At 43.3% G+C, this 27,920-nt stretch overlaps 1 protein-coding gene across 7 annotated transcripts in view; it reads left to right on the top strand.

The window, feature by feature from the left end:
- The window catches only part of TMCC2 (transmembrane and coiled-coil domain family 2), a 101,380-nt gene extending 73,957 nt beyond the window's left edge, over positions 1–27,423 (top strand). For all 7 annotated transcript variants that reach the window (XM_026676811.2, XM_026676813.2, XM_026676812.2 and 4 more), the window contains 3 exons: positions 1,956–2,890; positions 14,061–14,196; positions 23,526–27,423. In XM_026676811.2, coding sequence (XP_026532596.2) covers positions 1,956–2,890; positions 14,061–14,196; positions 23,526–23,837 — 1,383 coding nt within the window. In that variant the 3' untranslated portion in view covers positions 23,838–27,423. The remainder of the gene's footprint in view (positions 1–1,955; positions 2,891–14,060; positions 14,197–23,525) is intronic.
- Positions 27,424–27,920: the final 497 nt, after the last annotated feature.

The following is a 27,920-nucleotide window of genomic DNA, read 5'->3' as shown; positions in this document are numbered from 1 at the left end:
AAGGTGCCTCAAATGAGCTAACTTATGGAATGCGTCCAAAATCTGGGACCCATGACTCTCGAGGGAATGAAATTTGGGGTAATTGTGGCTGTTTCAGTGTTACTGGCTGCTGCTGCACTTCTGGGCTGCTGCTGCGATCACATGATCTTCATTTTCAAGGATTGGTGACAGTTTCCCAGCAATCCCTTGGTCCTTCCCCCACCCAGCAGCGCCCACTCACCTGCCTGCTGGTAAGGAAGAGGAAGGGGAAGGGAAGATTTCTGATGCTCCCTGCCAGATTTTCACAAGGAAATTCAATGAGGAAGCTGGCAGGAAATCACTCCTGCTCCCACTACTGTTTTTGCCCTTGGTCATTCTGTTTCTCTGTGTAGGTAATGAAATATTTCTGAAACAATAACCCAATGGGGCGCAGGTTATATAGTTATTTATAACAGTTACAGATCAGTCTTATGTGCATATGGGTGTATGAAACTTATCATGTAACTTGTGGCACATGAATTAAGTGAAACAGTCATTGAAGTTACATTTTCATTGGGCCAGTTTTTGTAATCAAGTGCAAGCAGTATTCATCAGTTACAAATTCCTTGAACCTCAGGTTCAAGAAACTTTGTAAAATGAGGATCAAAAGCTAGTCTGTGAACAAATGTCCAGTTCTACTAATAATGAATTAGAAGTATTTTGTGTCATCATGAGTGGCTGTTGCAGGTCTTTATGTGCTCCCCACAACTTCCACTTTCATTATTTTTAAAAAGGTTTTATTGATGGTTTTTAAGGAAGGGTCAGACGACAGCTTCCTTAAAGAATGTCAGGAACACCCCCTCCTGCGACAATGTATTAATCACTGCACAAACTCACACAGAAGTCACCATCCTGGAAGCTTTTACTAACCAAGAGGGACAGGGATAATACTAATAAATAAGTAGCTGTGCTAACAACCCCAATGACCCTATCCACTTCCTCAGTTCCAACAGGATCAAACTGCTCTCAGATAAAAGGCTAAATCCATGCTTTGGGCATCTCTAATGTACACTGTTTATCTGTACATAGTTTGGTACAATGTTTGACCTTATTTTCAAGTTTATGATGTCCCTTACTTGTGAGCAGTACAAATGATTCAAATTTTTAGAGGGCCATAAGTCCAGAACCTTGAGTCCATTGGTCTATAAAAAACATAGGTCAAGATCCTGGGGAAAACTTCATTAATATTTCCAGTGAAGTTGTTGATCCCAATGAGAATCATTAGGGCATTCAGGTTTTGCGGTAAGAGGCAATAGACACATTTGCATTTTGTAGGAAAACTGCTATAGCTTTTTGTCTAACAGTAAAAGCTTAAAAGAATGGAAGCTGATGATCTTCCTGAAATTAAAATCACAGTATGTCTTTTAAACCTGAATCTTCCACAAAGTAACTTGTTTGGATTTGCTATGCTAATTGACTCTGTTGTATTACCATAATAGGAAATATTGTATGTTCCTTACTTCCAAGAAAAGACAAAACAAATGCAATATAGCATTTAAAATTGTTCTTATCTGATGGGACTTGCAGTTATCTCAATTTTAAGAATTCAAAATATATCAAGAATTTGTTATCCAGAACATTTATTAATTGGGTGATTAAAAAGCAATTTTTAAGATTAGGTGATTTGATAATATATACTTTAACAGATATTGTTCCTTTTTTAAATAATTCAACTTTCCCCCACCTGGTTCCCTCAAGATGTGTTTGAGATTACAATTTTCAACATTTCCAAACAACAAAGAAATTCTGGATGTTGCAATCATAACACATTTGGAGGGAACCACTAGGGAAGAATATTGTAACTGTTTTCTGTGCCTCCTTACTATTGCTTCCACTGTTCTGTTTAATAATGTTTGTTCCAGAGAAAGAAAAATATCCCTCAAAGCTTTACTTGTGTCTTTCTGTGTTCTTTCTTCTCTTTCTGCCTCCTACAACAGTTGGACAAGGGGGATGTGAGCCAACTCAGCCTGCCTTCCAATACAAGCCACAGTGATGCTGAAAGCAACATCTGTCTTGATGTTCCAGATGGCAACCCTGACCCACAGAGGACAAAAGCTGCCATTGACCACCTGCACCAGAAGATTCTTAAGATCACAGAGCAAATAAAGATTGAGCAGGAGGCTCGAGATGACAATGTAGCTGAATACCTGAAGCTTGCTAATAATGCTGATAAGCAGCAAGCCTCTCGTATCAAGCAGGTCTTTGAGAAGAAGAACCAGAAGTCCGCTCAGACCATTGCCCAGCTGCATAAGAAGCTTGAGCATTACCACAAAAAACTAAAGGAGATTGAACAAAATGGGCCATCACGTCAGCCCAAAGATGTCTTCCGGGACATGCATCAGGGACTCAAGGATGTAGGAGCCAATGTTCGCTCCAGTATTAGTGGTTTTGGTGGTGGTGTGGTAGTGGGGGTCAAGGGTGGGTTGTCAGGCCTTTCTCAAGCAACACACACAGCAGTCGTTTCCAAGCCCCGTGAATTTGCAAGTTTAATACGCAACAAATTTGGCAGTGCAGACAACATTGCACACTTAAAGGACACTCTGGAGGATGGGCACCCAGAAGAGGCCTCACGGACTCTGAGTGGCAGCGCTACCCTCGTGTCCAGTCCCAAATATGGAAGCGATGATGAGTGCTCCAGTGCCACTTCTGGCTCAGCAGCTGGTAGCAATTCTGGGGCTGGTCCTGGGGGCTTGGGCAGTCCTAAGTCTAACACCTTGGAAAGTCATCATTATAACTTTGACACCATTGTGGAAGAACTGAGAGATATTAAAGACATTCAGTCCCATCTCGAGGACTCCATGGAAGAACTCAAAGCTCAGCTGCAACGGGACTATACATACATGACTCAATGCTTGCAGGAGGAACGATACAGGTAAGGTTTGCTAAATGTCTTCCTGCTCCTCACCAAGGAACAAATATTCCTCACTAATTTAAAAAAATGCCCTTAATTGTTCATTTCTGGTGACAGAATCACAGCAGTGGAGAATAATAAGATGTTGGCTGCTGAGTGTGGGACAGCAATTTAGTTGCAGATCTCACTTTACAGAGAGCATAGATTATATATGCATCTAATAAGCAAAATAAGTAAAATAAGCAATAATTTACATGTGAAAGAAGTGATGATAAATTTTACAGCAGGAATTATAACTTGTAGCCAGTAATAGCTTAGGGTTTTATGTTCTATCTTATAGAATAGAAATGAGGAGCTTTTTTGGCCAAGAACTGAACTTGCCCTTGGCCAATATATTTGGACTAAAATATGGAGGAGTAAGAACAAAGGGGCAGGGAGAAAAAAAAAATTCATTTAACTTAAAACTAAGATGCAAATAATGCAGCCATATTTTGCCTCATTTCCCCCCTTGTTGTATTAAAATTACAATTTCGTGGCAACTTTTAGAAACTTTCTACTGTAAGTGCTGTGTGCAAGACTTGGCTTGAGATGAGAGATAGAATTTTGACCTGTTGGGCAAACCTGTTATAGAGAAACATATGTTTAAATCTTCTCTTAATTGCTAGTCTGTACTTTTCTAATATTAAGGATACTTACATCAGAATCCTAGGCTTGGAAATGAGTCAACGTAACTCATATATTTATATTAAAAGCAGGTTACAAAGTTGGTTTTACAAACAATTCAGTCACAAATGTCTACAGCAGATCACAGAAAACCTTTCATTGCCTAACAGATGATACAGTAGTCTACTTGTTTAAATTAAGATATACCATAGGCAAAAAAATCCCAGAAACTATCTAGCCTTAAAATGAGAATAGGCAGTCATAAATAATTGTCTATTATGTTGCAGGCTCAATCTGTCTAATAGTATGGACAGTCTTGGAACAGGACCAGAAATAATATAAAGGCACTATTTAGACAATCTTGCAAAGTTAGGCTTGCCTCTAATTCATATGTTTGCACTATTAACCTAAAAAAACCAAAAACCAACCCCTTTTGGTTGAGAAACTCAAATAGGTACATAGTACACCAAAAAGAATTTGACTTCTTTTATCTAGGCAGAATGTTGCTGTGTACTGCATAATTTAGATGAATTTACATTCTATATATGCAGACTATTCTATGTTAATGGCCAAGGTAAGTCTTTGAGAAATTATTTCCTATTTGCTTGGAAAATAGATTAGTTGCAAAAGAGAAAACTGATTAAATCAGTGATTGCACAGACCTTTTTTCCCCTGATGATTTAAATAAATCCATCCTGCCTGCCTGATGGTAACTTTGAAGAATCTTTTGGAATTTCCTATATAAATTATCTTCAAGAAGAAAGACACCCTATTAATTCATTTTTTGTCTATTTATAATACATGAAAGGAAAGCCATTCCCGGCTCAGTACTCAATATTGGCTTTTTAATCTTCCATGGATGGGAAGTTCAGAATCAAGCAAGCTTTTGTTCTCGGCCCTAAGAGTTTCATCAGTGAAGAAAGAATTATGTATTCAGACTTTTCGTGTGTGGGAAGGAGCCAATGAACCTAAACGACTGTACTGTAGTTGCAGAGCTCTTGTTTTTCATGGATCAATTGAACTTGGGGAGGGAAAGTTAAGCATTGGTTTTTCATAGTCTTCGTCGTTCTGACCCTCCACTATCATCATGACAGATCAACCTGTGAATTACAATTGGTAGATTAATGCGAACATAAAGTATTTTGTCAACAGATTATATAAATAGTCATATATAGATAGAATAATGGACACAGGTTCTCTGCATGCAATGAAGAACTGTACAAAGTTTATGGGATGCTGAAATGGCCAGATAATTGTTCTCATTGGTTACTGTTATCAGTTATCGGTTACATTCTGTGTTTTCCCCCTTTAAGCTCTGTTGAAAAACAAACTGGAAAATTTCCCAAAATATTCTGAAAACCAGTTATCAGTAACAGCAGGGATGGAAATAAAACTCTTTGTTCCCACAAGCAGACTTCAGAAGAGACATTCCTTCCTCCCCCACTTCATTTGTTTTCCACTCATTTACATCTGTCCTATTTGAAGGACTAGGAAAGACTTAACATTTAATAGAGAAAAAAACCCTAAGGAGACATTAGAAGTATATTTATTTTTGCAAATTTATTCATGCTGCCTTTTAATTTATTTATTTATTTGGTCTATTTATATATTCCCAGAATAGTTTGGATAATAAAATGTAAGTACCAAAACAGCCTCAATATCATAAACACAACATAAAACAATAATCCGAATTAAAATGTATCTGAAACTTTAAGAAAATAAAAAAGACTTAGTACTAAAAAAAAAAAAAAGATATAACAGGTTTTAGAGAAAGAAAGGAGAGTCAGGGTCAGAGATTAGGGGACCTGCATGAGGCCTCCCATAATTTTATTCTCAGAATAAAACTCCATGCAGTACTGCAGTCAGTGGCGGATTAAGGCTCACTGATGCCTCCCTCCTTTTGTACATACTGTACAAACGAAGCCATATTCTCAACTTTGTGGTGCCCACTTTGGGCCTGGTGCCCTAAGCACGTTAGTCTGCTTAATGGTTAATACACCACTGACTGCAGTAGGTTGTGTGAGAGAGAGTGATTCAAAATGACCTAATGAACTGTACAGATGAGTAGAGACTTAAACCAGTCTACTACAGTATACAGTATACTAGATCCTTGCCTTTGGTGTTATTACTAAGAAAACACTTTTTTTTTTATATACGGTAGCCACCTGTCTCACCTTGTCATGTGCAGGAGACTTTTATTGAAGAATTTATGAAGATTGTAATTTACGTTTTATTTCCAAATAAGCATGCATAGGGTCAAATGCTGAGATGTATAGTTTTAAATTGTGTGCCACTATCATACCATAATAGCAGTCCTTGAGGGAAGGAGTTATAGCGTAATTAGCTATCAAGAAGCAAGCAAGCAGATAGTTTCCCTTTCCCACTTTCAATATTTTGGAGAAAAAGAACTTGAAAATATGAATAGGAGGCCTATAGTTATTGAGATTTACTACTTTGAGGGTGATGGGCCAGGTATAGGATTGGGCCAAGAAAGAATAAAGAAGAAAAAGCATTACTGAAAAGAAGTGGAAAGGCAATTACATGAGACTTGCTTCTTGAAAGCAATATTTTATCTACTTTAAAATCTATCACACTGATAATGTCAGAATAGTCAAAGTCTACTAAATCTACATTATTAACTAGACTCGAGGCTGTAAGCAAATATCTCTCCTCAGCTATGTATTTCATTGCATAATGACAGATGCGATCATTATTTTTAAGGCCCTTAATGACTTGGAGTTCTCATCTAATAAGTCATCTTTTTGTGATCAGAACTGCTTACTTAATGCAGACAATCAGAGAATCCCGCTTGTTCTCCGTAGAGCTGCTGCGAGCATCCAGACAGTGGGAGGTGCTCCAGTCTTCACTCTAACAGGCTGAGCTATAATTGAGGAACGCTCCTCCTCCTCCACGTGACTCCTCCACGCGTTCCCCAGTTTTAGCTCAGCCTCGCTAGAGACAGGCAGCTTGTTCGTTACTCCTTGGCCGATCCAGGTTTTTTTTTTATCTTCTTCTAAAAACAGGTTTGATCTCTCCTTTCTCCTTGTTCCCTGCGCAATTAGTTTTCGTCCCAAATTGATTTAGGAGCGTTTTTCGCCCCTCAAGGGGGGAAATAGGGGGATTTGGAGCCCTTTGCCCCCCCCACCCCCCCTCCCTCTCCTCTGCCGCTTTTCTAGCCGCGCTACAGCTGAGCAGCGGCTCGAGATCGCGCTGTAGATAGCGCTGCATTGCGCCTTCCCCCCACAAACGCCTAGAAGAAGGAGAGCTTCTCCTTACAGCCCTCGTATCTTTTTTCTGCCTTTTTTCCGGCTGTTTGTGTTCCTTAGAGGGTTTGTGCGTCTCTGTGGTAGTCGCGCCGAGGCCGGTGGCCATTTTGAGTGCGTCTCGTGGCCAGCCGCCATTTTGAAAGTTTTTGCTATCTTTCCGATCGGGCTGCAAGGTTGCTAAAGGCCCATAGCGGGACCGGCAGGCCGTGTGGAGCCTGGATTTGAAGGGTAGTGTGGTCCAGTGCCCAGTTGCCCTTTTCATTTTACTTCTAGTTGGCTTTTTGTTTTCTCCGCAGCTCGCCCAGAGACGCAGGCACTTACTTCCCATTTTTGTTGGGAGGCTGCCTCAGGAGGCCACCCCTTTTTTCTCTTGCTGGTTATTCTTTTCCATTTTCTGGCCTCTGCGTTCATTTGGTGTATTGGATTGTTAAGATTTAATTCTAATTTTTTTTTACTTTCTTCTTGGTAAGCAATAAGTTGAAAGCAGATTATTATAAAAACTTTCTTTTTGTTTGGACTTGATTGGCACCCTTTTGGGCTCCGCCCACAAAATAAAAATAATAATAATAGTATAAAATAAAACAAAATAAATTATAATAAAAATTGTTTATCCAAAAGGGGGACGCGGCCCAACTATAGGAAAGCGGGTCTACGTTGTAGGTCGAACTCCCAGGCATGCCAACTGCCCTTATTTTTCTTATCTAATATCTCTTTTGTGTCATGGCTGAGGGCAATCCCAGTGGTCCTTCTTTGAAGGCGAAGTCAAAGACGCACTATTTGCGCAAAAGGGACAAGGACTCCTCCAAGGCCTCTCAAATGGATGCCCTAAGGCGTCATAAGGCCTTGGAGAAGGAGTTTGACAAACGATCTAAAGACTCGCATTCTGTAAATCCTGCCCCGCCCTCTACCTCTTCTCAACCCCCTCCCCTTTCAGGTCAACCTTCTCCTTCCAGGTGCTCTCCTGCCCGAAGTCGCCAGGCCTCTCGCACGCCTGAGGCGACCTTCACACCAACCGCAGCAGGCCTACGTCCAGAAGGCCCGTCTTCAACCATTATTCCGGACAGCATTAGAGAATGGATGCAACTGGCCATCAGGCAAGGAATAGCAGAGGGCATCCAGCAGCTATCCAGACCAGGTTCCCAAATGATGGCGCCCGAGGTCGAATCTATGTCCGGGAGATCCCTCTCCAGACCAGCATCTCATAATGGTCAGGTACCTTCCCAAGTGGAAGCCCCTTTCACGGAAGGGGAGGAGGCCCAGGAAGAGGAAGAAATGGGGTTTGAACCCTTCAGGGAAGAGGAAGGTTCGGATAGGGGGTCTCTACAATATTCAGAACCCTTCTTCGAAGTAGACCCTATGGAAGGGGAGATGTCAGAGGATGAGGGCATTTCCCCTGACCAACCTGCATTTGTAGGCCCGTTTAAGCCTCATTTGTTTAAGTCCTTGCTATTCAAGGCAAAGAATGTCTCGGGCCTGACTTCCCAGTCTTCCTCTGAACCATCTTCAGTGACACTGGGGGGACCGGAAGATTCGATATTCAGACAACCGGTCGTCGAAACTGAGGTTATTCCAACCCCCCCAATTTTTCCCGATTTGGTCGCAAGGCAATTGGCCTCTGCGGGTCCTCCCCCCGCGCCTTCCAGCCAAGACAAGAGATTGTTTAATCTCGACCCGGAATTTTCTACCATGCTAAACACACCTGAGGTAGACAACCCCATAGTGAGGCTAGCATCATCATCCAATCCCACTGACGCTCTGGAAGTGCTGAAGCCAGAGGATAAGCGAGCAGAGATGGCGCTACGGCAAGCACACCAGTTGGATGCTTGGGCCATCCGGTCGGCCACAGCCGCGTCATTTTTCACTCGTTCGTCCATCAGGTGGCTCAGACAGTTGAAGCAGCATGTCCCCCCGTCAAACACTAGGGCCCATCAGGACATTGCCAAACTCACGGCCGCAGCGGAGTTCGCGGCTGATGCCACTTTTCATTCTGTAAAATTTTCGTCTAGGGCCATCTCATCCCACGTTACTGCCCGAAGGCTGCTTTGGCTTAGACACTGGCAGGCCGATGTTAAGAATAAAACTAAGTTGGCCTCAGCTCCTATAGCAGGGGGAAAATTGTTTGGCCCGGCACTTGACCCATTGCTGATGGAGAGCCAGAATAAGAAGAAGTTCCTCCCATCACTTTTTCGCAGACAAGAATCTAGAGGGTCCCAGCCCTTTCGGAGGGGCTCGTTTCGCACCCCTTTCCAACCTTTCTTCACCCCTAGGTATCAGAGCTCCCCGACGTTCCGGTCGGCCTATCAGGACCGGGGCGATTCGGGAGACAGAAATAGAAGGGGAGGTACCTACAGGAGACCCTTCCAGGGTGCAGGGAATAAGGCGCCCCGCCGTCCCAGATAGGCTTTCAGCCTCTTATCCCATTGGCGGTCGCCTTAAGTATTTTGCCGACCAGTGGGACTCATCTACTTCAGATTCCTGGGTTAGGGACACTGTAAGGTTTGGTCTCCCTCTTCAGTTTCAGTTCGTTCCTCCGCAATACTTCATGGTTTCTCCCCTTTCCAGAGACCCGACTAAGCGGGCTCTCATGGCAGCCGCTATCACTCATCTTTCTGATATCAAGGCCATCCAGCCCATGCCTTTGTCACAGCGGGGAGGAGGGTTCTATTCCCTCCTCTTCTTGGTCCCTAAGCATTCCAGGGGTTGGAGGCCCATTTTAGATCTGAAGAGGCTCAATCGCTATATCGTCCGTCACAAGTTCAAGATGCATACACTTCAGTCGATCTTACAGGGTACCAGGAAGGGAGACTGGCTTACATCCATCGACCTCTCCGAGGCATATCTCCATGTACCCATTCACCCCTCGTATTCCAAATATTTGAGATTTTGCTACAACAATCAGCATTTCCAATACGTAGCCCTTCCCTTTGGGCTCGTCTCGGCCCTGAGGACCTTCACCAAGGTGTTGGCAGCCCTGGCAGCTCACCTCAGGCACTTCCCTATCCGCATCCACTGCTACCTTGATGACATTCTTATTCTGTCCCCTACCCGGCATCAGGCTGAGAGTGACACTAAGACCACCCTCTCAGTGCTTCAGGCTCACAGATTCCTCGTTAACTGGGAGAAGAGTCAACTTAACCCTTCCACACGTATAGCTCACCTAGGAGCTGTGATTGATTCGGTTGAAGGGAAGGTCTTCCTCTCTAAAGAGAGGTTCAGCAGTATCCAAAAAGCTATCAGGACAATTAGACGGGCTAGAAAGGCCTCGTTGCTGGACTTGTCCAAGTTGCTTGGAAAGTTAGTCTCATGTATATCAATTATTCCCTGGGCACGTTTACATTCCAGATCCTTGCAGTGGTTCCTCCTGCTTTACCAACGTTCCGGAAGGAGCAACTCAGGTCTCGTGGTGAAGGTTCCTCCAAAAGTTCCCGCCTCCCTTCTCTGGTGGACAAGACCCTCTACCAACAGAGGTCATCTCTTCAAGGAGCCCCAAAGGGTCACTCTCACAACAGACGCCAGCCTTTCCGGATGGGGAGCCCACATGCAGTCGCTTTCAGCCCAGGGAACTTGGTCAGCAACCGAGCGGCGCTGCAGCATCAACTGGCTGGAGCTTCATGCAGTATATCTAGCCCTGCGCGCCTTCCTCCCGCAGGTACGAGGCCGTCACATTCTGGTCTTAACAGACAACACTACTACCAAAGCCCACATCAGCCGTCAGGGGGGCACTCATTCCATTCGCCTCATGAGGGAGGCCGAACGGCTTTGTCGATGGGCAGAGGTACATCTCTTATCCATCAGGGCGGAACACATCTCGGGGGTCTCGAATGTCCAAGCAGACTGGCTGAGCAGGGCCACGCTGGACCAATCGGAATGGCGCCTACACCCCTCCTTGTTCAGGGAAGCAGCAGCGATATTCGGTCAGCCCTTGGTGGACCTGTTCGCATCGCCACTCAACGCCCAGACACCAAGATTCTTCTCTCGTTACCCTGCCGACGGCGCAGAGAACCACGATGCCCTCCGCTGCCCCTGGCTCACCGGGCTCCTGTACGCCTTTCCCCCCTTCCCACTGATACCCAAGGTGATTCAGAAGTTACTACTCGAAAGGGCGGAGGTCCTCCTGATAGCCTCGTTTTGGCCCAGGAGATCGTGGTTTGTGGATCTTCGCAATCTGTCAGTGGCCCCACCGTGGAGGATCCCCCTCGACAGGATCTCTCTGTCCCAGGGACCTCCTTCAACATCCAGACCCACAGTGGCTTCAGTTAACCGTGTGGAGGTTGAGCGGGAAAGACTAAAAAATGAGGGCCTGTCGGTCCAGGTCATCAATACCATCCTGGCAGCAAGGCGGCCTTCGACTACCCGCATTTATACCGCAACCTGGAACATCTTTTGTAAGTGGTGCCATAAGTCGTCCGTCGATCTGCTCTCTCCTTCAATTCCACAAATCCTGGCCTTCCTACAGGTCGGTCTAGATAGGGGCCTCTCCCCCAACACTCTGAGAAGGCAGGTCACAGCCCTGTCCATGGTGGTCGCTGGCAGCTCTTCTGACTCACTTTCCCACCACCCTTGCATAAGGGCTTTCCTTAGAGGGGCCTCTAACCTGCACCCCCTGGTGATCCACAGATATCCTACTTGGGATCTTAATAAAGTTCTTATGGCATTAACTAAACCTCCCTTCGAGCCTCTCAGGGAGTTGCCACTTCAGTTCCTCACATTCAAAGTGGTGTTCCTTGTGGCGATAACATCGGCAAGAAGGATATCTGAAATAGCAGCTCTATCCGTGAGAAAGGACTTATGTATCTTCCACACTGATCGGGTGGTTCTGAGACCAGATCCCGCCTTTATGCCTAAAATCAACTCGGCATTTCACAGAGCTCAGGAATTGGTTCTGCCTAATTTTTGTCCCAAGCCTTCTCGAGAAAGAGAAAGGCAGTGGCACACTCTCGATGTGCAAAGGGCACTTCATACCTACATCTATCGTACACAATCAATCAGAAAGTCAGAGTCCTTATTCCTGTCCTTTCAACCAAAGACGCTGGGCTGCAAGGTATCCCCGTCTACCGTTGGCCGCTGGATTAGGGCTACTATATCCAAGGCCTATTTGGCGCAGGCTCTCCCTGTTCCTAGTGGGATCACCACTCACTCTACAAGGAGTGCAGCCACCTCGGCAGCCTGGGCTACTCAGGCGTCGATTCAGGATATCTGTCGAGCAGCCACCTGGGCATCTCCATCTCCCTTTATACATCACTATAAAATCGATGTTTACGCCTCAGCTGAGGCATCCTTTGGCAGGCGAGTCCTTCAACAGGTGGCAAGAGACCCAGAGGTGATTCCGGACCAGACGGAATCCCTCCCGTAGGACAGGCCATGCTTTGGTATGTCCCACTGTCTGGATGCTCGCAGCAGCTCTACGGAGAATGGGCGTTGGTACTTACCTGATACGCCCGTTCTCGTTGAGCTGCATAGAGCATCCAGCCCCACCCTAATTGGTCCGTCTGGTGGGGAATCCTGTTTTGGCCAATGATGTATATAGTTCGCAGTTGAGACTTGTATTATAGTTGACAGGAGAGGATAGTTGTTGTCTTCTCGTCTTCATAAAACTGGGGAACGCGTGGAGGAGTCACGTGGAGGAGGAGGAGCGTTCCTCAATTATAGCTCAGCCTGTTAGAGTGAAGACTGGAGCACCTCCCACTGTCTGGATGCTCTACGCAGCTCGACGAGAACGGGCGTATCAGGTAAGTACCAACGCCCAGAATCCCTACCACACCAGGAAGTGTATTGGAAAAGATCCCAAATAATGGGCTCCCTTCCTATAGAACAGGTTACTTTATGAAGGGTCATGTGGTTTTAAAGACTTGTCCCTTTCCAGAGAGCCTTTCATTATTGATTCTGGAGCAATCAATGCAAATTTTATTATAGTTGCCTCTTATTTATATATCATATTGGAATACCTTATTTGTCCAACTGTGATTAGACACACAAGAAATTTGTCTTTGGTGCAGAAGCTGTCAGTATACAGGCAAGCAACAGAATAATAATAATCATAATGATACCAATAAGAGGAGATAGTAGAGAAGATGGGGATGATAATAATAATACCACAGCATATAACAGGTTTTAGAGAAAGAAAGGAGAGTCAGGGCCAGAAATTAGGGGGCTGCATGAGGGGGCCACAACCATACAAAACAGTAAATATACTTAGACATGAGACTGTACTGTGGAAATTAGGTGTTCAGCAGAGTGGTGGCATGAGGGAAGAAACTGTCCCTGTGTCTAGTTGTTTTGGCATGCAATGCCTTATAGCTGTGTCTTGAGGAGAGGAATTGAAATGATTTATGTCCAGGATGTGAGGGGGTCACACATGCAAACACATGTGTTGTGACTCCCGGTTTGGAATCTGCTCCTGTGGCAGATATGAGTTCGAGCGACGAGGATATGGCAGCAAAATATGAGCCGGCATTGCTTAGTGACTTGGATAGTAGCCAGGATGAGGAGATGGATTTAACAAGGGGAGATAAACCTGATTTAATAGAGTTGTCAGGACCTTCGACCTCCTCTGGTTCTTTATCTGAGCAGCAGCCGGAATGGCTAACAAGGAAGGCATGCAAGAGTTTTCCAGTGGAGATGACAACTTGGAGAACGTATGGCGTGACGTCAGGGCCAATAGGAGGCTGAGACGCCTAATCTCAATTAGGGAAGGAGGCGCGAGCCAGTAACTAATTAGGAAATTAACACGCTCCATAAGTGGATAAAAGGACACGGCTGGGCTGGTGGAATTCGCCAGAAGCAAAGTGACTAAATGGGAGTGAAGACATGCAGCAAACTCTCTGAGGCTTGTGAATTACTGCCGACAGAGTGTGGATTTATTGCTGTGTTTTGGAATTACTTCAGCCGTTCTCTTGTGGGGGTTGTTTTTGATTTGAGTTAATTCTGAAACAGCTGAATTTTGTTTTGCTCACCTGAAATTAAAGGGGAGACATAACACACATGTATATACATATTTTAAAGCATGTACATTGCATTGGTTTTCCATGATTAATTCACAGGCTTGTTTCTATCAACCCCTGAGAAATTGCTGGGTATTTTACAGCAAGATTTTATGCATAAGTATTAGAAGGCAAATCTCCCTGAAATAAGGAGGGCTTACTTTCAAATAAGCAAAATTGAGATGTTACTGGTAATCTCAAAATGATGCAGGTATGCATAAAGCTTTTCCCTTCTTTAAGCTAGCCATTGGTTGAATGTTTTCTCTTATTCCCATTTTTCAGATATGAACGCTTGGAAGAGCAGCTCAATGACCTGACTGAGCTTCATCAGAATGAGATGACCAATCTGAAGCAGGAACTGGCCAGCATGGAAGAGAAGGTGGCTTACCAGTCCTACGAAAGGGCCAGGGATATTCAGGTACAGACTGACATGGGAAGTTTATGCAGTTGGTCCAAAAACCAGTTCTACACACACACAGGCATAATTCGGTGTGAATTAATTGCACATGTCCTCTGACCATTTCAAAAGTTTATGGTTCTATCCATACAAATCTCAGGTGGCATGTTACAATTAATCAGTGGAACAACTTTGCCTCCAAAAGTTGTGAATGCTCCAGCACTGGAAGTTTTTAAGAGTTTGGATAACCATTTGTCTGAAGTGGTACAGGGTTTCCTGCCTAAGCAGGAAGACTTCCAAGGTCCCTTCCAACTCTGTTATTCTATTCTATTCTATAGGCAGCACTTGCAACCAAGTCTTTTGACTGAAACTATGACAAATACACTCAAGGAGTTTTCTGAATTTGGTTGTCTGGAGATGAAAAAGATAAATGTCTGGGGGGAAAAAATCTTTATCTCAGGAGAAAATGAATTACATCAAATCTTCTCAAACTTGTCAACTTTGAGATGTGTGGACCTTAAACTTCCAGAATTCCACAGCCAGCATGCCAGGTTCGAGAAACACTGAATTAAACCCACATTAAAAGAACAAAGGTTTTTTTTTTTGTAGGATTTAACTTTATTTTATTACTCGCCAATAAATTACCTTCTTTTGCCAGGTTGTGAAAAGGCCAAAGGAAAGCAGACAATCCCAGTTGAATTCCTGGCATCTCCAAACTGGGAAAAAGTCCTGGGTGGAGATCCTCAGGATTCATGTAATATAATACTGAGTTGATAATATTGATGAGCCATTATCTGACTCAGTATCAGGCCTCTTCCTCCTGCTTTCCATACCTCTTTTCATGATCTTTATAACTTAGGAGAGAAAAAATGTTGCTATGAAAATTTTAAAAAGATGGGGTGAGGGAGAGAGCAAATAAGTCTTCATTATCCCATGGCAGAAATTAAAGCAAAAGTGTTGGTATAGCAGGTTGGAGATGATTTCAGATAGCTGTATCAACAGAGGAAAATATTTGGATTGAAATTAAAGATACTAGGAGTTATCTGAGCTTGATTGTTTTCTTGCAAATGTTTCATTCACCAAACTAAGTAACATCATCAGGGCAGTGATAATGATATAGAGTTGATATTCCTTTCCTCTTTTCTCTGTATTGTGCTTCGCTGCACTTTGCTGCTGCTCTCTTTCTGCGTAAATAATATTGTGTATAATCTGATGTAAAAAAAATGTTTCCCTTCTTTCTTTATAAATTATATAAAGTTGCATGTAATTGAGAATTGTATTCCCGATATGTGTTGTTCTGCCCCCACGTGGCAATTCAAGGAACATCTCAGCCTGATCAAAATACTTCAAACAAATAAATAAAAGAACAGACATATTGAAGGAGATAATGCATGTTTCATGGACAAAAGCCACTATTTTTTTCTTACATTAAAAAAAAAAAGATTCATCAGAATTTTTAAGGAAGGGCACCTGCTTTTAAATACTTTAAAAGAAGTGCATTTTCTTCTTTACATTGCTGTGAGATATTACCATCCTATTACTTCGATTCAGCAGTAGTTCTGGGGAGGGTTGTTTTTTTTTCATGCATGCATGCACATGTTCAAAGAATCCAGGAAAGCTACACAAGTCTTTGAGGGATGCAGCTGCCTTAGCATTTCAAACGGTGGTTTTAGAAAGGCCTCTCTGAATGCTGAACACAGCCATGTCAAGTATCTTGTCAAGTACCATGTCAGGTTGCTCTCATCTTTTCCCATCCTCTCATGTATACTAATCAAAAATTTGAAAAAGAATTCTCATTGTTCAGACGACTGAGGCAATTGCTTCCATCTGATATGAGATATTGAGAAGAGAAGGAAATCTGGGAAGGCAATGGAACAGGCTCTGAATGTCCCTGACATGTCCCTGTTATGAGTATTGTAGAACCCTGCACGTAGGGGTAACTTCAGTGCCACTATAGTGAACAGCAGCAACATTCACCATAAGGGCAGCCAACACTCTCCCTTCACTGAGCCATCTAAAAATATGTATTTATTGCATGCCTTTCTTACACTTGCACGAGGCTTGTGGTAGTTTCCTGTCCATATTATCACTCTATCCACTGGTGATGCAACTCATGTTCAGGTTACATATTAGTATTATCTTCAATTGAGGAAATTCTTAATGTGACTAAAGAAGTTCCTGTAGGTCACATTAGAACGTCATAATAGAAGATATCACAATATTATAACTGTTCAATTGACATACACTTTCCTGGGGCCTGAACATTGTGATATTTGTTGGCTTTCCTCGAAGGAGATGCACCGTATCAATAGAAAGTTGGTTTATGCTAGACTAGACAATGGATTCATTTGTCCTAGTATTGACTCTTCTGTGTTATAGTGCCTTTTTACAAAATTACCTGCTATTGGGTCATCATAACTAGATACAATGAACTGATTATAATGATCATTTTACTACAGCTAGGTAAAATAAGTGTCGTGTCCGGCGCAGGAAGGAAGCTCGGAGTCAGTGACAAGTTCAGCTCTTTATTGTGCTCCAGCTACAACTTAAAGTGGAAGGGAAAACTGCGGCTATTTATTCCCAAGCTGCGGCGGCTGCGACCAATGGCATCGCTTGAATCTCCCGCTCTTGGCTTGTCCAATCGCGGGAGGTTCTTGCGGGCCAATCAGTGCGGCTCGCTCGGCCAATCCGTCGCCGCGCTTTAGCCAATCACGGCGCGGGGTTTACGAGTATGTTAATTACTGTACAGATATGAACGCTTGGAAGAGCAGCTCAATGACCTGACTGAGCTTCATCAGAATGAGATGACCAATCTGAAGCAGGAACTGGCCAGCATGGAAGAGAAGGTGGCTTACCAGTCCTACGAAAAGGGCCAGGGATATTCAGGTACAGACTGACATGGGAAGTTTATGCAGTTGGTCCAAAAACCAGTTCTACACACACACAGACATAATTCAAAGTGTGAATTAATTGCACATGTCCTCTGACCATTTCAAAAGTTTATGGTTCTATCCATACAAATCTCAGGTGGCATGTTACAATTAATCAGTGGAACAACTTTGCCTCAAAAGTTGTGAATGCTCCAGCACTGGAAGTTTTTAAGAGTTTGGATAACCATTTGTCTGAAGTGGTACAGGGTTTCCTGCCTAAGCAGGAAGACTTCAAGGTCCCTTCAGCTCTGTTATTCTATTCTATTCTATAGGCAGCACTTTTACAACCAAGTCTTTTGAGCTGAAACTATGACAAATACCCTCAAGGAGTTTTCTGAATTTGGTTGTCTGGAGATGAAAAGATAAATGTCTGGGGAAAAAAATCTTTATCTCCAGGAGAAAATGAATTACATCAAATCTTCTCAAACTTGTCAACTTTGAGATGTGTGGACCTTAAACTTCCAGAATTCCCACAGCCAGCATGCCAGGTTAGAAACACTGAATTAAACCCACATTAAAAAGAACAAGGGGTTTTTGTATGGATTAACTTTATTTTATTACTTGCCAATAAATTACCTTCTTTTTGCCAGGTTGTGAAAAGGCCAAAGGAGAAGCAGACAATCCAGTTGAATTCCCTGGCATCTCCAAACTGGGAAAAAGTCCTGAGTGGAGATCCTCAGGATTCATGTAATATAATACTGAGTTGATAATATTGATGAGCCATTATCTGACTCAGTATCAGGCCTCTTCCTCCTGCTTTCCATACCTCTTCTCATGATCTTTATGACTTAGGGAGAAAAAATGTTGCTATGAAAATTTTAAAAAGATGGGGTGAGGGAGAGAGAGCAAATAAGTCTTCATTATCCCATGGCAGGAAATTAAAGCAAAAGTGTTGGTATAGCAGGTTGGAGATGATTTCAGATAGCTGTATCAACAGAGGAAAATATTTGGATTGAAATTAAAGATACTAGGAGTTATCTGAGCTTGATTGTTTTCTTGCAAATGTTTCATTCACCAAACTAAAGTAACATCATCAGGGCAGTGATAATGATATAGAGTTGATATTCCTTTCCTCTTTTCTCTGTATTGTGCTTCGCTGCACTTTGCTGCTGCTCTCTTTCTGCGTAAATAATATTGTGTATAATCTGATGTAAAAAAATGTTTCCTTCTTTCTTTATAAATTATAAATAATTGAGAATTGTATTCCCCGATATGTGTTGTTTATTGCCCCCACGTGGCAATTCAAGGAACATCTCAGCCTGATCAAAATACTTCAAACAAATAAATAAAAGAACAGACATATTGAAGGAGATAATGCATGTTTCATGGACAAAAGCCACTATTTTTTCTTACATTAAAAAAAAAGATTCATCAGAATTTTTAAGGAGAGGGCACCTGCTTTTAAATACTTTAAAGAAGTGCATTTTTTCTTTACATTGCTGTGAGATATTACCATCCTATTACTTGATTCAGCAGTAGTTCTGGGGAGTTTTTTTCATGCATGCATGCACACGTTCAAAGAATCCAGAAGAAAGCTACACAAGTCTTTGAGGATGCAGCTGCCTTAGCATTTCAAGCGGTGGTTTTAGAAGGCCTCTCTGAATGCTGAACACAGCCATGTCAAGTGTCTTGTCAAGTACCATGTCAGGTTGCTCTCATCTTTTCCCATCCTCTCGTGTATACTAATCAAAATTTGAAAAGAATTCTCATTGTTCAGACGACTGAGGCAATTGCTTCCATCTGATATGAGATATTGAGAAAGAGAAGGAATTCTGGGAAGGCAATGGAACAGGCTCTGAATGTCCCTGACATGTCCCTGTTATGGGTATTGTAGAACCCTGCACGTGAGGGTAACTTCAGTGCCACTATAGTGAACAACAGCAACATTCACCATAAGGGCAGCCAGCACTCTCCCTTCACTGAGCCATCTAAAAATATGTATTTATTGCATGCCTTTCTTACACTTGCGGAAGCTTGTGGTAGTTTCCTGTCCATATTATCACTCTATCCACTGGTGATGCAACTCATGTTCAGGTTACATATTATTATCTTCCAATTGAGAAATTCTTAATGTGACTAAAGAGTTCCTGTAGGTCACATTAGAACGTCATAATAGAAGATATCACAATATATAACTGTTCAATTGACATACACTTTCCTGGGGCCTGAACATTGTGATATTTGTTGGCTTTCCTCGAAGAAGAGATGCACCGTATCAATAGAAAGTTGGTTTATGCTAGACTAGACAATGGATTCATTCGGTCCTAGTATTGACTCTTCTGTGTTATAGTGCCTTTTTACAAAATTACCTGCTATTGGGTCATCATAACTAGATACAATGAACTGATTATAATGATCATTTACTACAGCTAGGTAAAATAAGTGTGCGTGTCCGGTAGCAGGAAGGAAGCTTCGAGTCAGTGACAAGTTCAGCTCTTTATTGTGCTCCAGCTACAACTTAAAGTGGAAGGGAAAACTGCGGCTATTTATTCCCAAGCTGCGGCGCTGCGACCAATGGCATCGCTTGAATCTCCCGCTCTTGGCTTGTCCAATCGCGGGAGGGTTCTTGGAGCCAAATCAGTGCGGCTCGCTCGGCCAATCCGAGTCGCGCGCGCTGCTAGCCAATCACGGTAGCGGGGTTTACGAGTATGTTAATTACTGTACAGAACACCCACTCCCCTCTTGGTTCGTTCCTACATAACGTAGTCCCGTAGAAATGTGGCGGGGCTTCGTCACCTGTCTACTGGACCTGCGCAGGTCAGTTGTTCTTTGGCTTTTGACCTGTTCGGTTGGGGTCTTTTTGTCTCTTGGCCTCTTCGATGGAATGCGTCTGGAAGGTGTTGCCTGGCCTGTCGTTGCAGTTCCTCCCGGTCTACAGTTGGCTGTAGTTTCTTTCACAGCTTGCTAAGTGTCCTCTGAAAAAGAAGGCAATGGGTGCTTCTTTTCTGTCCGGCAAGTGTATGGCTGAGGACGGCGCCGCCTTAAAAGGTGAGGCGTCGCATGTGGCACGAGGGGTAGAAGTCTCGTTGTATTGTATGAGGGCGGCATCCGAGGTTAGCAGGTCCTTCGGTTTTCCTGAATGCGGCGTCCTCACGTGTCCCCCAGAGTCCATTGCCGTCTTGTCCAGGAGCCTATGCAAAGGCTCCGCCGCGATCGCCCCTTTTGGGCAAGAAAATACATTGTAAAAATTGAGCAGTCCCAGAAATGCCTGCAACTCTGTTTTTGTTCTTGGGGATGGGAGCTTCCTTGATGGCTTTTACTTTGTTTCCGGTTGGGGTGGATGCCATGTCGGTCTAGGAGGTACCCCAGGAACTGGAAACTTGCTCTGTGTAAAGCTGGCATTTCTCTCTTTTCACTTTTAGACCGGCCCTCTTGAATTTCTCAAGTACCTCCCTTAGAGCGACCCTCTAGTTCTTCCCGTTGGCTGCTGATACTAGTACGTCGTCGATAAAGGGACCACCCCCTTTTATCCCCTGCAGTAGTCTCTCCATGAGGCTTTGAAAAATCCCAGGGGCCACGCTGACTCCAAACTGGAGTGGGTTACAGCAGCTCCCGGTGGGTGACTATAGTTTGTGCCTCGGTGGTTTCTTCGTCGACCGGCAGTTGCTGATAGGCTTGCGCCAGGTCGAGGCTTAAGTCAAAACCTTTGCCCCCAGTGAGTGAAGTAGGTGCTGCACTACTGGGGCCCGGGGTGGGCGCTCTGTTGCAAGGTGCAATTGAGGGTGGCCTTATAGTCCCCGCAGATCCTGCACCCATCTGGCTTAACTGGGGTGACTATTGGGGTCTCCCACCGGGCGTGGTCAATTGGCTGCAAAACCCCTGTTTGTGAGCTTGTCAAGCTGCTCGTCTATTTTTTCCGTGGTGCAAAAGGCACCCGCCTCGGTTTAGGCGTATGGGGGCGATGTTTGGGTCTAGGCTGAAAGAGATGAGGGCCCTCGGTACTTGCCTAGGGTGCCGTCGAATACTTCTTGGAAGTCGCCAGCCAGCTGCTGCTCCCAGTCGGCTTCCTCAATGTGGTTTATTCCGGTGACCTCGATGCCCAGTGGTGCGAACCATTGGAGTCCTAGGAGGCTGGAGTCGGTTCCGGTCCACGACTGTCAGGGGAAGTTTTGCGGTGCGGCCCTTGAAGGTCACCTCGAACTGTCGGTCCCGATGGCGGGGATTTCGGTTCCCTTGGTAGTCCTTGACTACCAATTTTCAACTCTCAGTCCTGCCTTTTGGATGTTTGGCACCAGCCGCTTGATTTCTTTCAGGGCGATCATGGAAGTAGGACCGGAGTCCACCTCCATCCCGGCCGCGACTTCGCCCTCGATGTTCACTTCCGTAGACCTTGCCGGGCATCGTTGGTCTCGGCGTGGCCAATGGTGACCGTCTGATGGGTTTCCTCCCTCTGGCGGTCTTCCCGTTTAAGTGGCCCCGGTTGTCTCGGTTCCAGCGATTGTCGACTGCGCTCTCTGTGCCTGGGTGGTGTGTCGTCTGCCTCTGGTTGCTCGGTTCTCGGCGTCGGGGCTGTAAGTTTTCTGAGCCCGGCGCGGCAGACTCGGGCGATGTGGCCCTTCTTGTTGCAATGCCGGCAGGTCGGCGTCGATGAAAGCGGCATTCTGCTCGGAAATGGTTGCCCCGCACCCGCGCGCACTGGGTCCCGACTTACGACCCGTTGATCTTGTCGGTCTCGTCCCGTCTGGAGCGATGGAGCGTCTTCTTCTTCTTCCGGGGTGTCCCGGCGGAGTCCAGGTCGCCGTGGTGTGTGAGTAGTCTCGGCGGTTTGCCTCGGGGTTGTCGGCGTGGTCCCGTTCTCTGCCTTCCTCAATCGGGCCGCTGATTTCTTGAGTGGCTTCGGCTGCGGAAGCTTCCGCATGCCGGTGGCGAGATCGATGTCGCCCTTCGCCATTAGCGCTCTTCAGTGCCTGGTCCCGGAGACCTAGGACCACGCGGTCACGGAGGGGGCGTCATCTAATTCCTGGAACTCGCACTTTGAGCCCCGAGGTCCCGCAGATCGGCTATGAAATCGCTGGCGCTCTCGTCCTGCCGTGGTTCCGCCCGGTAGAATTAGTCCCGCGGATGAGGATGGAGTCGGTGGGAGCGTAGTGGTTTGGAAGTAATGGCGCAGCGACTTTCTTTATAAATTATATAAAGTTGCATGTAATTGAGAATTGTATTCCCGATATGTGTTGTTCTGCCCCCACGTGGCAATTCAAGGAACATCTCAGCCTGATCAAAATACTTCAAACAAATAAATAAAAAGAACAGACATATTGAAGGAGATAATGCATGTTTCATGGACAAAAGCCACTATTTTTTTCTTACATTAAAAAAAAGATTCATCAGAATTTTTAAGGAAGGGCACCTGCTTTTAAATACTTTAAAAGAAGTGCATTTTCTTCTTTACATTGCTGTGAGATATTACCATCCTATTACTTCGATTCAGCAGTAGTTCTGGGGAGGTTGTTTTTTTTCATGCATGCATGCACATGTTCAAAGAATCCAGGAAAGCTACACAAGTCTTTGAGGATGCAGCTGCCTTAGCATTTCAAACGGTGGTTTTAGAAAGGCCTCTCTGAATGCTGAACACAGCCATGTCAAGTATCTTGTCAAGTACCATGTCAAGTTGCTCTCATCTTTTCCCATCCTCTCATGTATACTAATCAAAAATTTGAAAAAGAATTCTCATTGTTTAGACGACTGAGGCAATTGCTTCCATCTGATATGAGATATTGAGAAGAGAAGGAAATCTGGGAAGGCAATGGAACAGGCTCTGAATGTCCCTGACATGTCCCTGTTATGAGTATTGTAGAACCCTGCACGTGGGGTAACTTCAGTGCCACTATAGTGAACAGCAGCAACATTCACCATAAGGGCAGCCAACACTCTCCCTTCACTGAGCCATCTAAAAATATGTATTTATTACATGCCTTTCTTACACCTGCACGAGGCTTGTGGTAGTTTCCTGTCCATATTATCACTCTATCCACTGGTGATGCAACTCATGTTCAGGTTACATATTAGTATTATCTTCAATTGAGGAAATTCTTAATGTGACTAAAGAAGTTCCTGTAGGTCACATTAGAACGTCATAATAGAAGATATCACAATATTATAACTGTTCAATTGACATACACTTTCCTGGGGCCTGAACATTGTGATATTTGTTGGCTTTCCTCGAAGGAGATGCACCGTATCAATAGAAAGTTGGTTTATGCTAGACTAGACAATGGATTCATTTGTCCTAGTATTGACTCTTCTGTGTTATAGTGCCTTTTTACAAAATTACCTGCTATTGGGTCATCATAACTAGCTAGATACAATGAACTGATTATAATGATCATTTTACTACAGCTAGGTAAAATAAGCATGCAAAAGTTATTGCTGAGTTATCAATTAACTTTGATTCCTTCTTTATTTTTTTGTTTTTTCCCACAGGAAGCTGTGGAGTCCTGCCTGACTCGGGTCACCAAGCTAGAGCTGCAGCAGCAGCAACAGCAAGTGGTTCAACTAGAAGGAGTGGAAAACGCCAATGCCCGTGCTTTACTGGGAAAATTCATCAATGTCATCTTGGCCTTAATGGCCGTGCTGCTGGTCTTTGTCTCCACCATTGCTAGTTTCATCACTCCAATGGTGAAGACTCGCATGCGTCTCCTGAGCACTACCTTACTCTTGCTTTTTTTCTTCCTTCTCTGGAAGCACTGGGACTCCATCACATATCTCCTGGAACATGTGCTGCTGCCTAGCTGATTTTCTTGCTGCAGCTAGAGGGAGTTCATTTCTTGTAGAAAGGAAGTAAAACTGAAGCAACTTCCAGTTGGTTTTATGTCCATTTGGAGTGTGCAATTCTCACTTGCTTCCTCTTCAGAGCCCTTTGTTGTTGTGCCCAACATTGTCTCAGCAGTAGGGAGAGTAATTACAGTGGAGCTTATGAAAGGCTTACTGTGTCACACCTCTCCTCTGGAATGCTCTTGTAAGGCAGTATGGGAAGACAAATAACCCCCCAAAACAGCTCAATCTTTTTTTATCCATTCCTTAAACCAGATAAAGGGATTATGATGACGAGGGCAGTAATTCATGTACAATCAAAATGGTCTTCTCTAAAAAGCAGTTGTGTAGTTATGGATTTTCTTCTATGTTGGAGAAAAGTGATGGAACATTTATCAATGTAGTAATATATGAAGACAAAGACAAAGATTCAACACTGAACTTTATCTTTTTATAACTCACGAACATGAAAACAATCCAAGAATTAAATTGTGCATACAACAGAAGATAATTCAGGTCACAACATGGAGCTTACTTTCCCTTTCCATAGGACAATTGAAATTCCAGATGTTTAGCTGGACTGCTTCATGTCAAGGATGTGTTGTCCTTGTGGGTTGGTTTATGAACTAATGACAACAGGATCTGAGGAGAAAGCATTGAGCCTTCTGATGCAAACTCAACTGTTTTGGTTGGCTTTGTTTTCAATTGTTTTCCCTTTTGATATTTCCATGGACTTTAGAAATACTTATAATCTTTACAAGTGTGTGTGTGCGTGCGTGCGTGTGTGTGTGTGTGTGTAAGTGTGCATGTGTTAATTTATTGATTTCAGAGATTTTTTTTTAAACCAAGCATTAGTAAGTAGTCACCTGCCTTCACTTGATGGAGGGCTTTAACATGCTCTAATAGCAATAAACCCTCAGTCTGCACAAAATGAATGAGCCACCACTTGAATTCGACAGTGTTTTCATTAATTAGGAGCAGTAGATAATTTGTCCAACTGTCACTGGAGACTTTGGAGAAATCATATTCTTTGATAGACGTTTTCTCATGAAAGAGTAAGCATCTGATATGCATCATCGGGTCCTGGGATATTTCTCTAATACTTATTTGAAGATAGAAATTGTTGCAATTCATTTGGTGCCATTTTGTTTTCAGCTGAAGCTATCAGATCATGGCATATTGTAAGTTGAAAGCTTAAATTGTATTGATTTGACTAGGGAGTTTATGCCAGATGATATTTTAGCATCGGCTCTTATTCTGCTCAGATGCACTTGCTCTTCTGGGCAACAGAGAGACTTAATTGCATGTTAGGGTTAAAAGGCTAGAATCTAATTATCTAATAGAATGAAATGGGAGAGTCCTGAGATAGTTCAGAGCGGACACTTCAGACTCATGTCATGGCTATCCTCATTCTCTTTTACCACTTTATTCTGTTGCATGTGTAGATATTGTTTTAAAACCATAGGTGTTTATTTTGCACTTACAAGAACTTTGAACAGCCCTTGTTATAGATAAGAAAAGGAACGGTAGTACTGACATCTATGAGAATCTGCTCATCTACATATGAGCAAGGTAGAAGGAATTATTTTACGTACAACACAGGGAAATTATGAAAGTTTAATTTTTGTAGTAGCTGCTTCCATTCTCCAGCATCAAGACAACCAATAAGGATGCATCTGTTTGGCGTCATTCTCCTTCGGACTACTAAAGGCTGAATAACTTCACCCTGTCAAAACAATGATTTTATTCTCCCTTCACTGGTCTTCTATCCTGTAACCATATTGCACATTTGCTCTTTTTATTACACAAAACATTCCTAGATTCTTTTTGGTAAAATGATATTTACAGGGAATAATTGACAAAATAAGTCATCTCATAGCATCTATGTTTTACTCACTGCCAGCACTTAGAAATGGGAAAACAGTTCTAGTTAAAGCAGCTGAGACCAAAACAGGCCTACATGTTTGAATAGCATCATGGAATTTTGCCCTGAGGCTGATTCTTTTCCCTGTAGAGACCTAAGTGTTGATTTTTCCTGAGTACCATGTTTTTCTAAAGACAAAATTCTCTCAAATGTAAGCATCATTCTGCCCTTAATAAGCCCTGGAGATGTGAAGAACCCAACTTTCATTTACACATCTACTTGATTTGTATATTTTCTTGAAAAAGTCTGGAAAGCAGTTCATATATTGTCATCAGTTACAGAAGGATCTGGCTTTACACTGTAATTTGAATGGGTAACATATTAAATGACATTAGAATGAATGCTGAATGTGAAATAGAAAGGAGATGTTGATTGCAAGAAAAGTGCTATCCTGGAAGATAGATAAAATAAATGTTGACCACTGTCAGTGGTGAATGAGTAATTGTGCAGGGTTGGATCTTTCATCTATGGTTCTTATTTTGCACTGTTCCTGACTTCACTCTGTCAGTAAATGATAGTGTGAATTAGAAAGCAAAGTGGCTTTAGTAAAGGAAGTTTGTGGTGCTGTTCCTAGGTAATGTTCCTTGCTTTCAACAGCAATAGGAGAGTGTAATTATTTGAAATGTTTGTCTCTTATTTCTGTTCCCCATTCCATTCTCCCCCCCTCCTCTAGTGATCTATTGCAGGGGTCTCCAACCTTGGCAACTTTAAGACTTGTGGGAATTTGAAGTCCACAATTCTTAAAGTTGCCAGGGTTGGAGACCCCTGATCTATTGGCCTCTATATGCCATTGTACACATTAGAAGGTATATATCTTGATTGGGATGTTTGAAATGATAAGTTTAAGTATAAATTGATGGGAGAAAAGCTGGTGATCTTTCCAAGCTTGGGGGGGGGAAAGCAAACAATCAATCACCATAATTCTTTGTGGCCTTAGATTGTTCATTTACCATCCCAGATTCAGCTAGCTCAGTACTGTTTTTTTTTCCCCCTTCGCTCCCAAGGTGTGGCATTGGCCACATACCGAGTTTCTTGAAAGCCTAAATTTCTGCCTCTTTAGGATAGATCTGTGCACGCTATGAAAATGATTCAGAAGGACTACTTTGGGCCTCAGGCAATCACAACACTTCTTCTCTCTTCATTAAAACACACACACACACCCCCTTTTTTTTTTTTTTTTTTGCAGGCTTCTGCACAAGCCTGAAGAAAAGAGGCAGCTCTTTTAGTCACCCCATTAATGTGATGAATTTACTCCTTGAAGCTGCTTTGAGGATAGGAGGAACTGCTGTGTTCCCAGGAGAACTATTCTCCCTCTGAATATTTTTGAAGCATATTACATCTTAGTTTAGGATTCTTATCACGCCATCAGTTATACCATTATATATTTAAATATATATGTGGAGGATTCTCATGATGCTCTATGTTAAAGTCTGAACCTCACCCTCAGGCATAGTCCTTTTCTGGAAATGTTTGACTGTATTTATTATGTATGCTTGAATCTTTTCCACCCACTCCCCTCGCCCCATACTATAATATTATCTTTCTTTTTCACTAGGAGCCCCAGGCAAGCCCTGCAGGTTTGGATTAATTTACTGTGCTTTTTCATTTACTTTTTTTTTTCAAATAAAATGAGATTCAAAACTTTGGCATCAAAAAAGTGCTTTATTAAGCCTGTTAGTTAGGAAAAAAATACACGGCAATTTACTGAATGGTGTACAGGCAAAAAGTTAGCCTTTTAGAACAGAGGTATCCAAACTTGGCAACTTTAAGACTTGTGGCTGAGGAATTCTGGGAGTTGAAGTTCACAAGTCTTAAAGTTGCCAAGTTTCTAGAACAAGAGTTTCTTAAACCTGGAGATGTGTGGATTTCAGCTCTTGGAATTTCCCAGCTGGTATGTTATGCCAAGTTATCCTCAGCTTGGGGAAAGATTTAACTTTCTCCAGGCTTAACATAGCTGGGCTTAACATACCAGCTATTAGATATTTTGCTGGTTCCCAAGTGCCCTCATTTATCCAGATTTTACCATGTTGGAGCAACATACTGTATTAGCTTCAGCCTGAAACTCCATATCCCTTATTTTTTGGATGAGCAGTTGTTGGTACTCCAGAAGATAAGACTCTTCTCTGGCAGACAATCTTTGT

This window comes from Notechis scutatus, chromosome 3, assembly GCF_049901735.1.
Source record: "Notechis scutatus isolate UNSWTSFEM ecotype Mainland chromosome 3, rNotScu1.2, whole genome shotgun sequence".
Classification (NCBI taxonomy): Eukaryota; Metazoa; Chordata; class Lepidosauria; order Squamata; family Elapidae; genus Notechis; species Notechis scutatus.
Note: the sequence above shows the minus strand (reverse complement) of the source record. Positions and strands in the feature narration are given on the sequence as shown.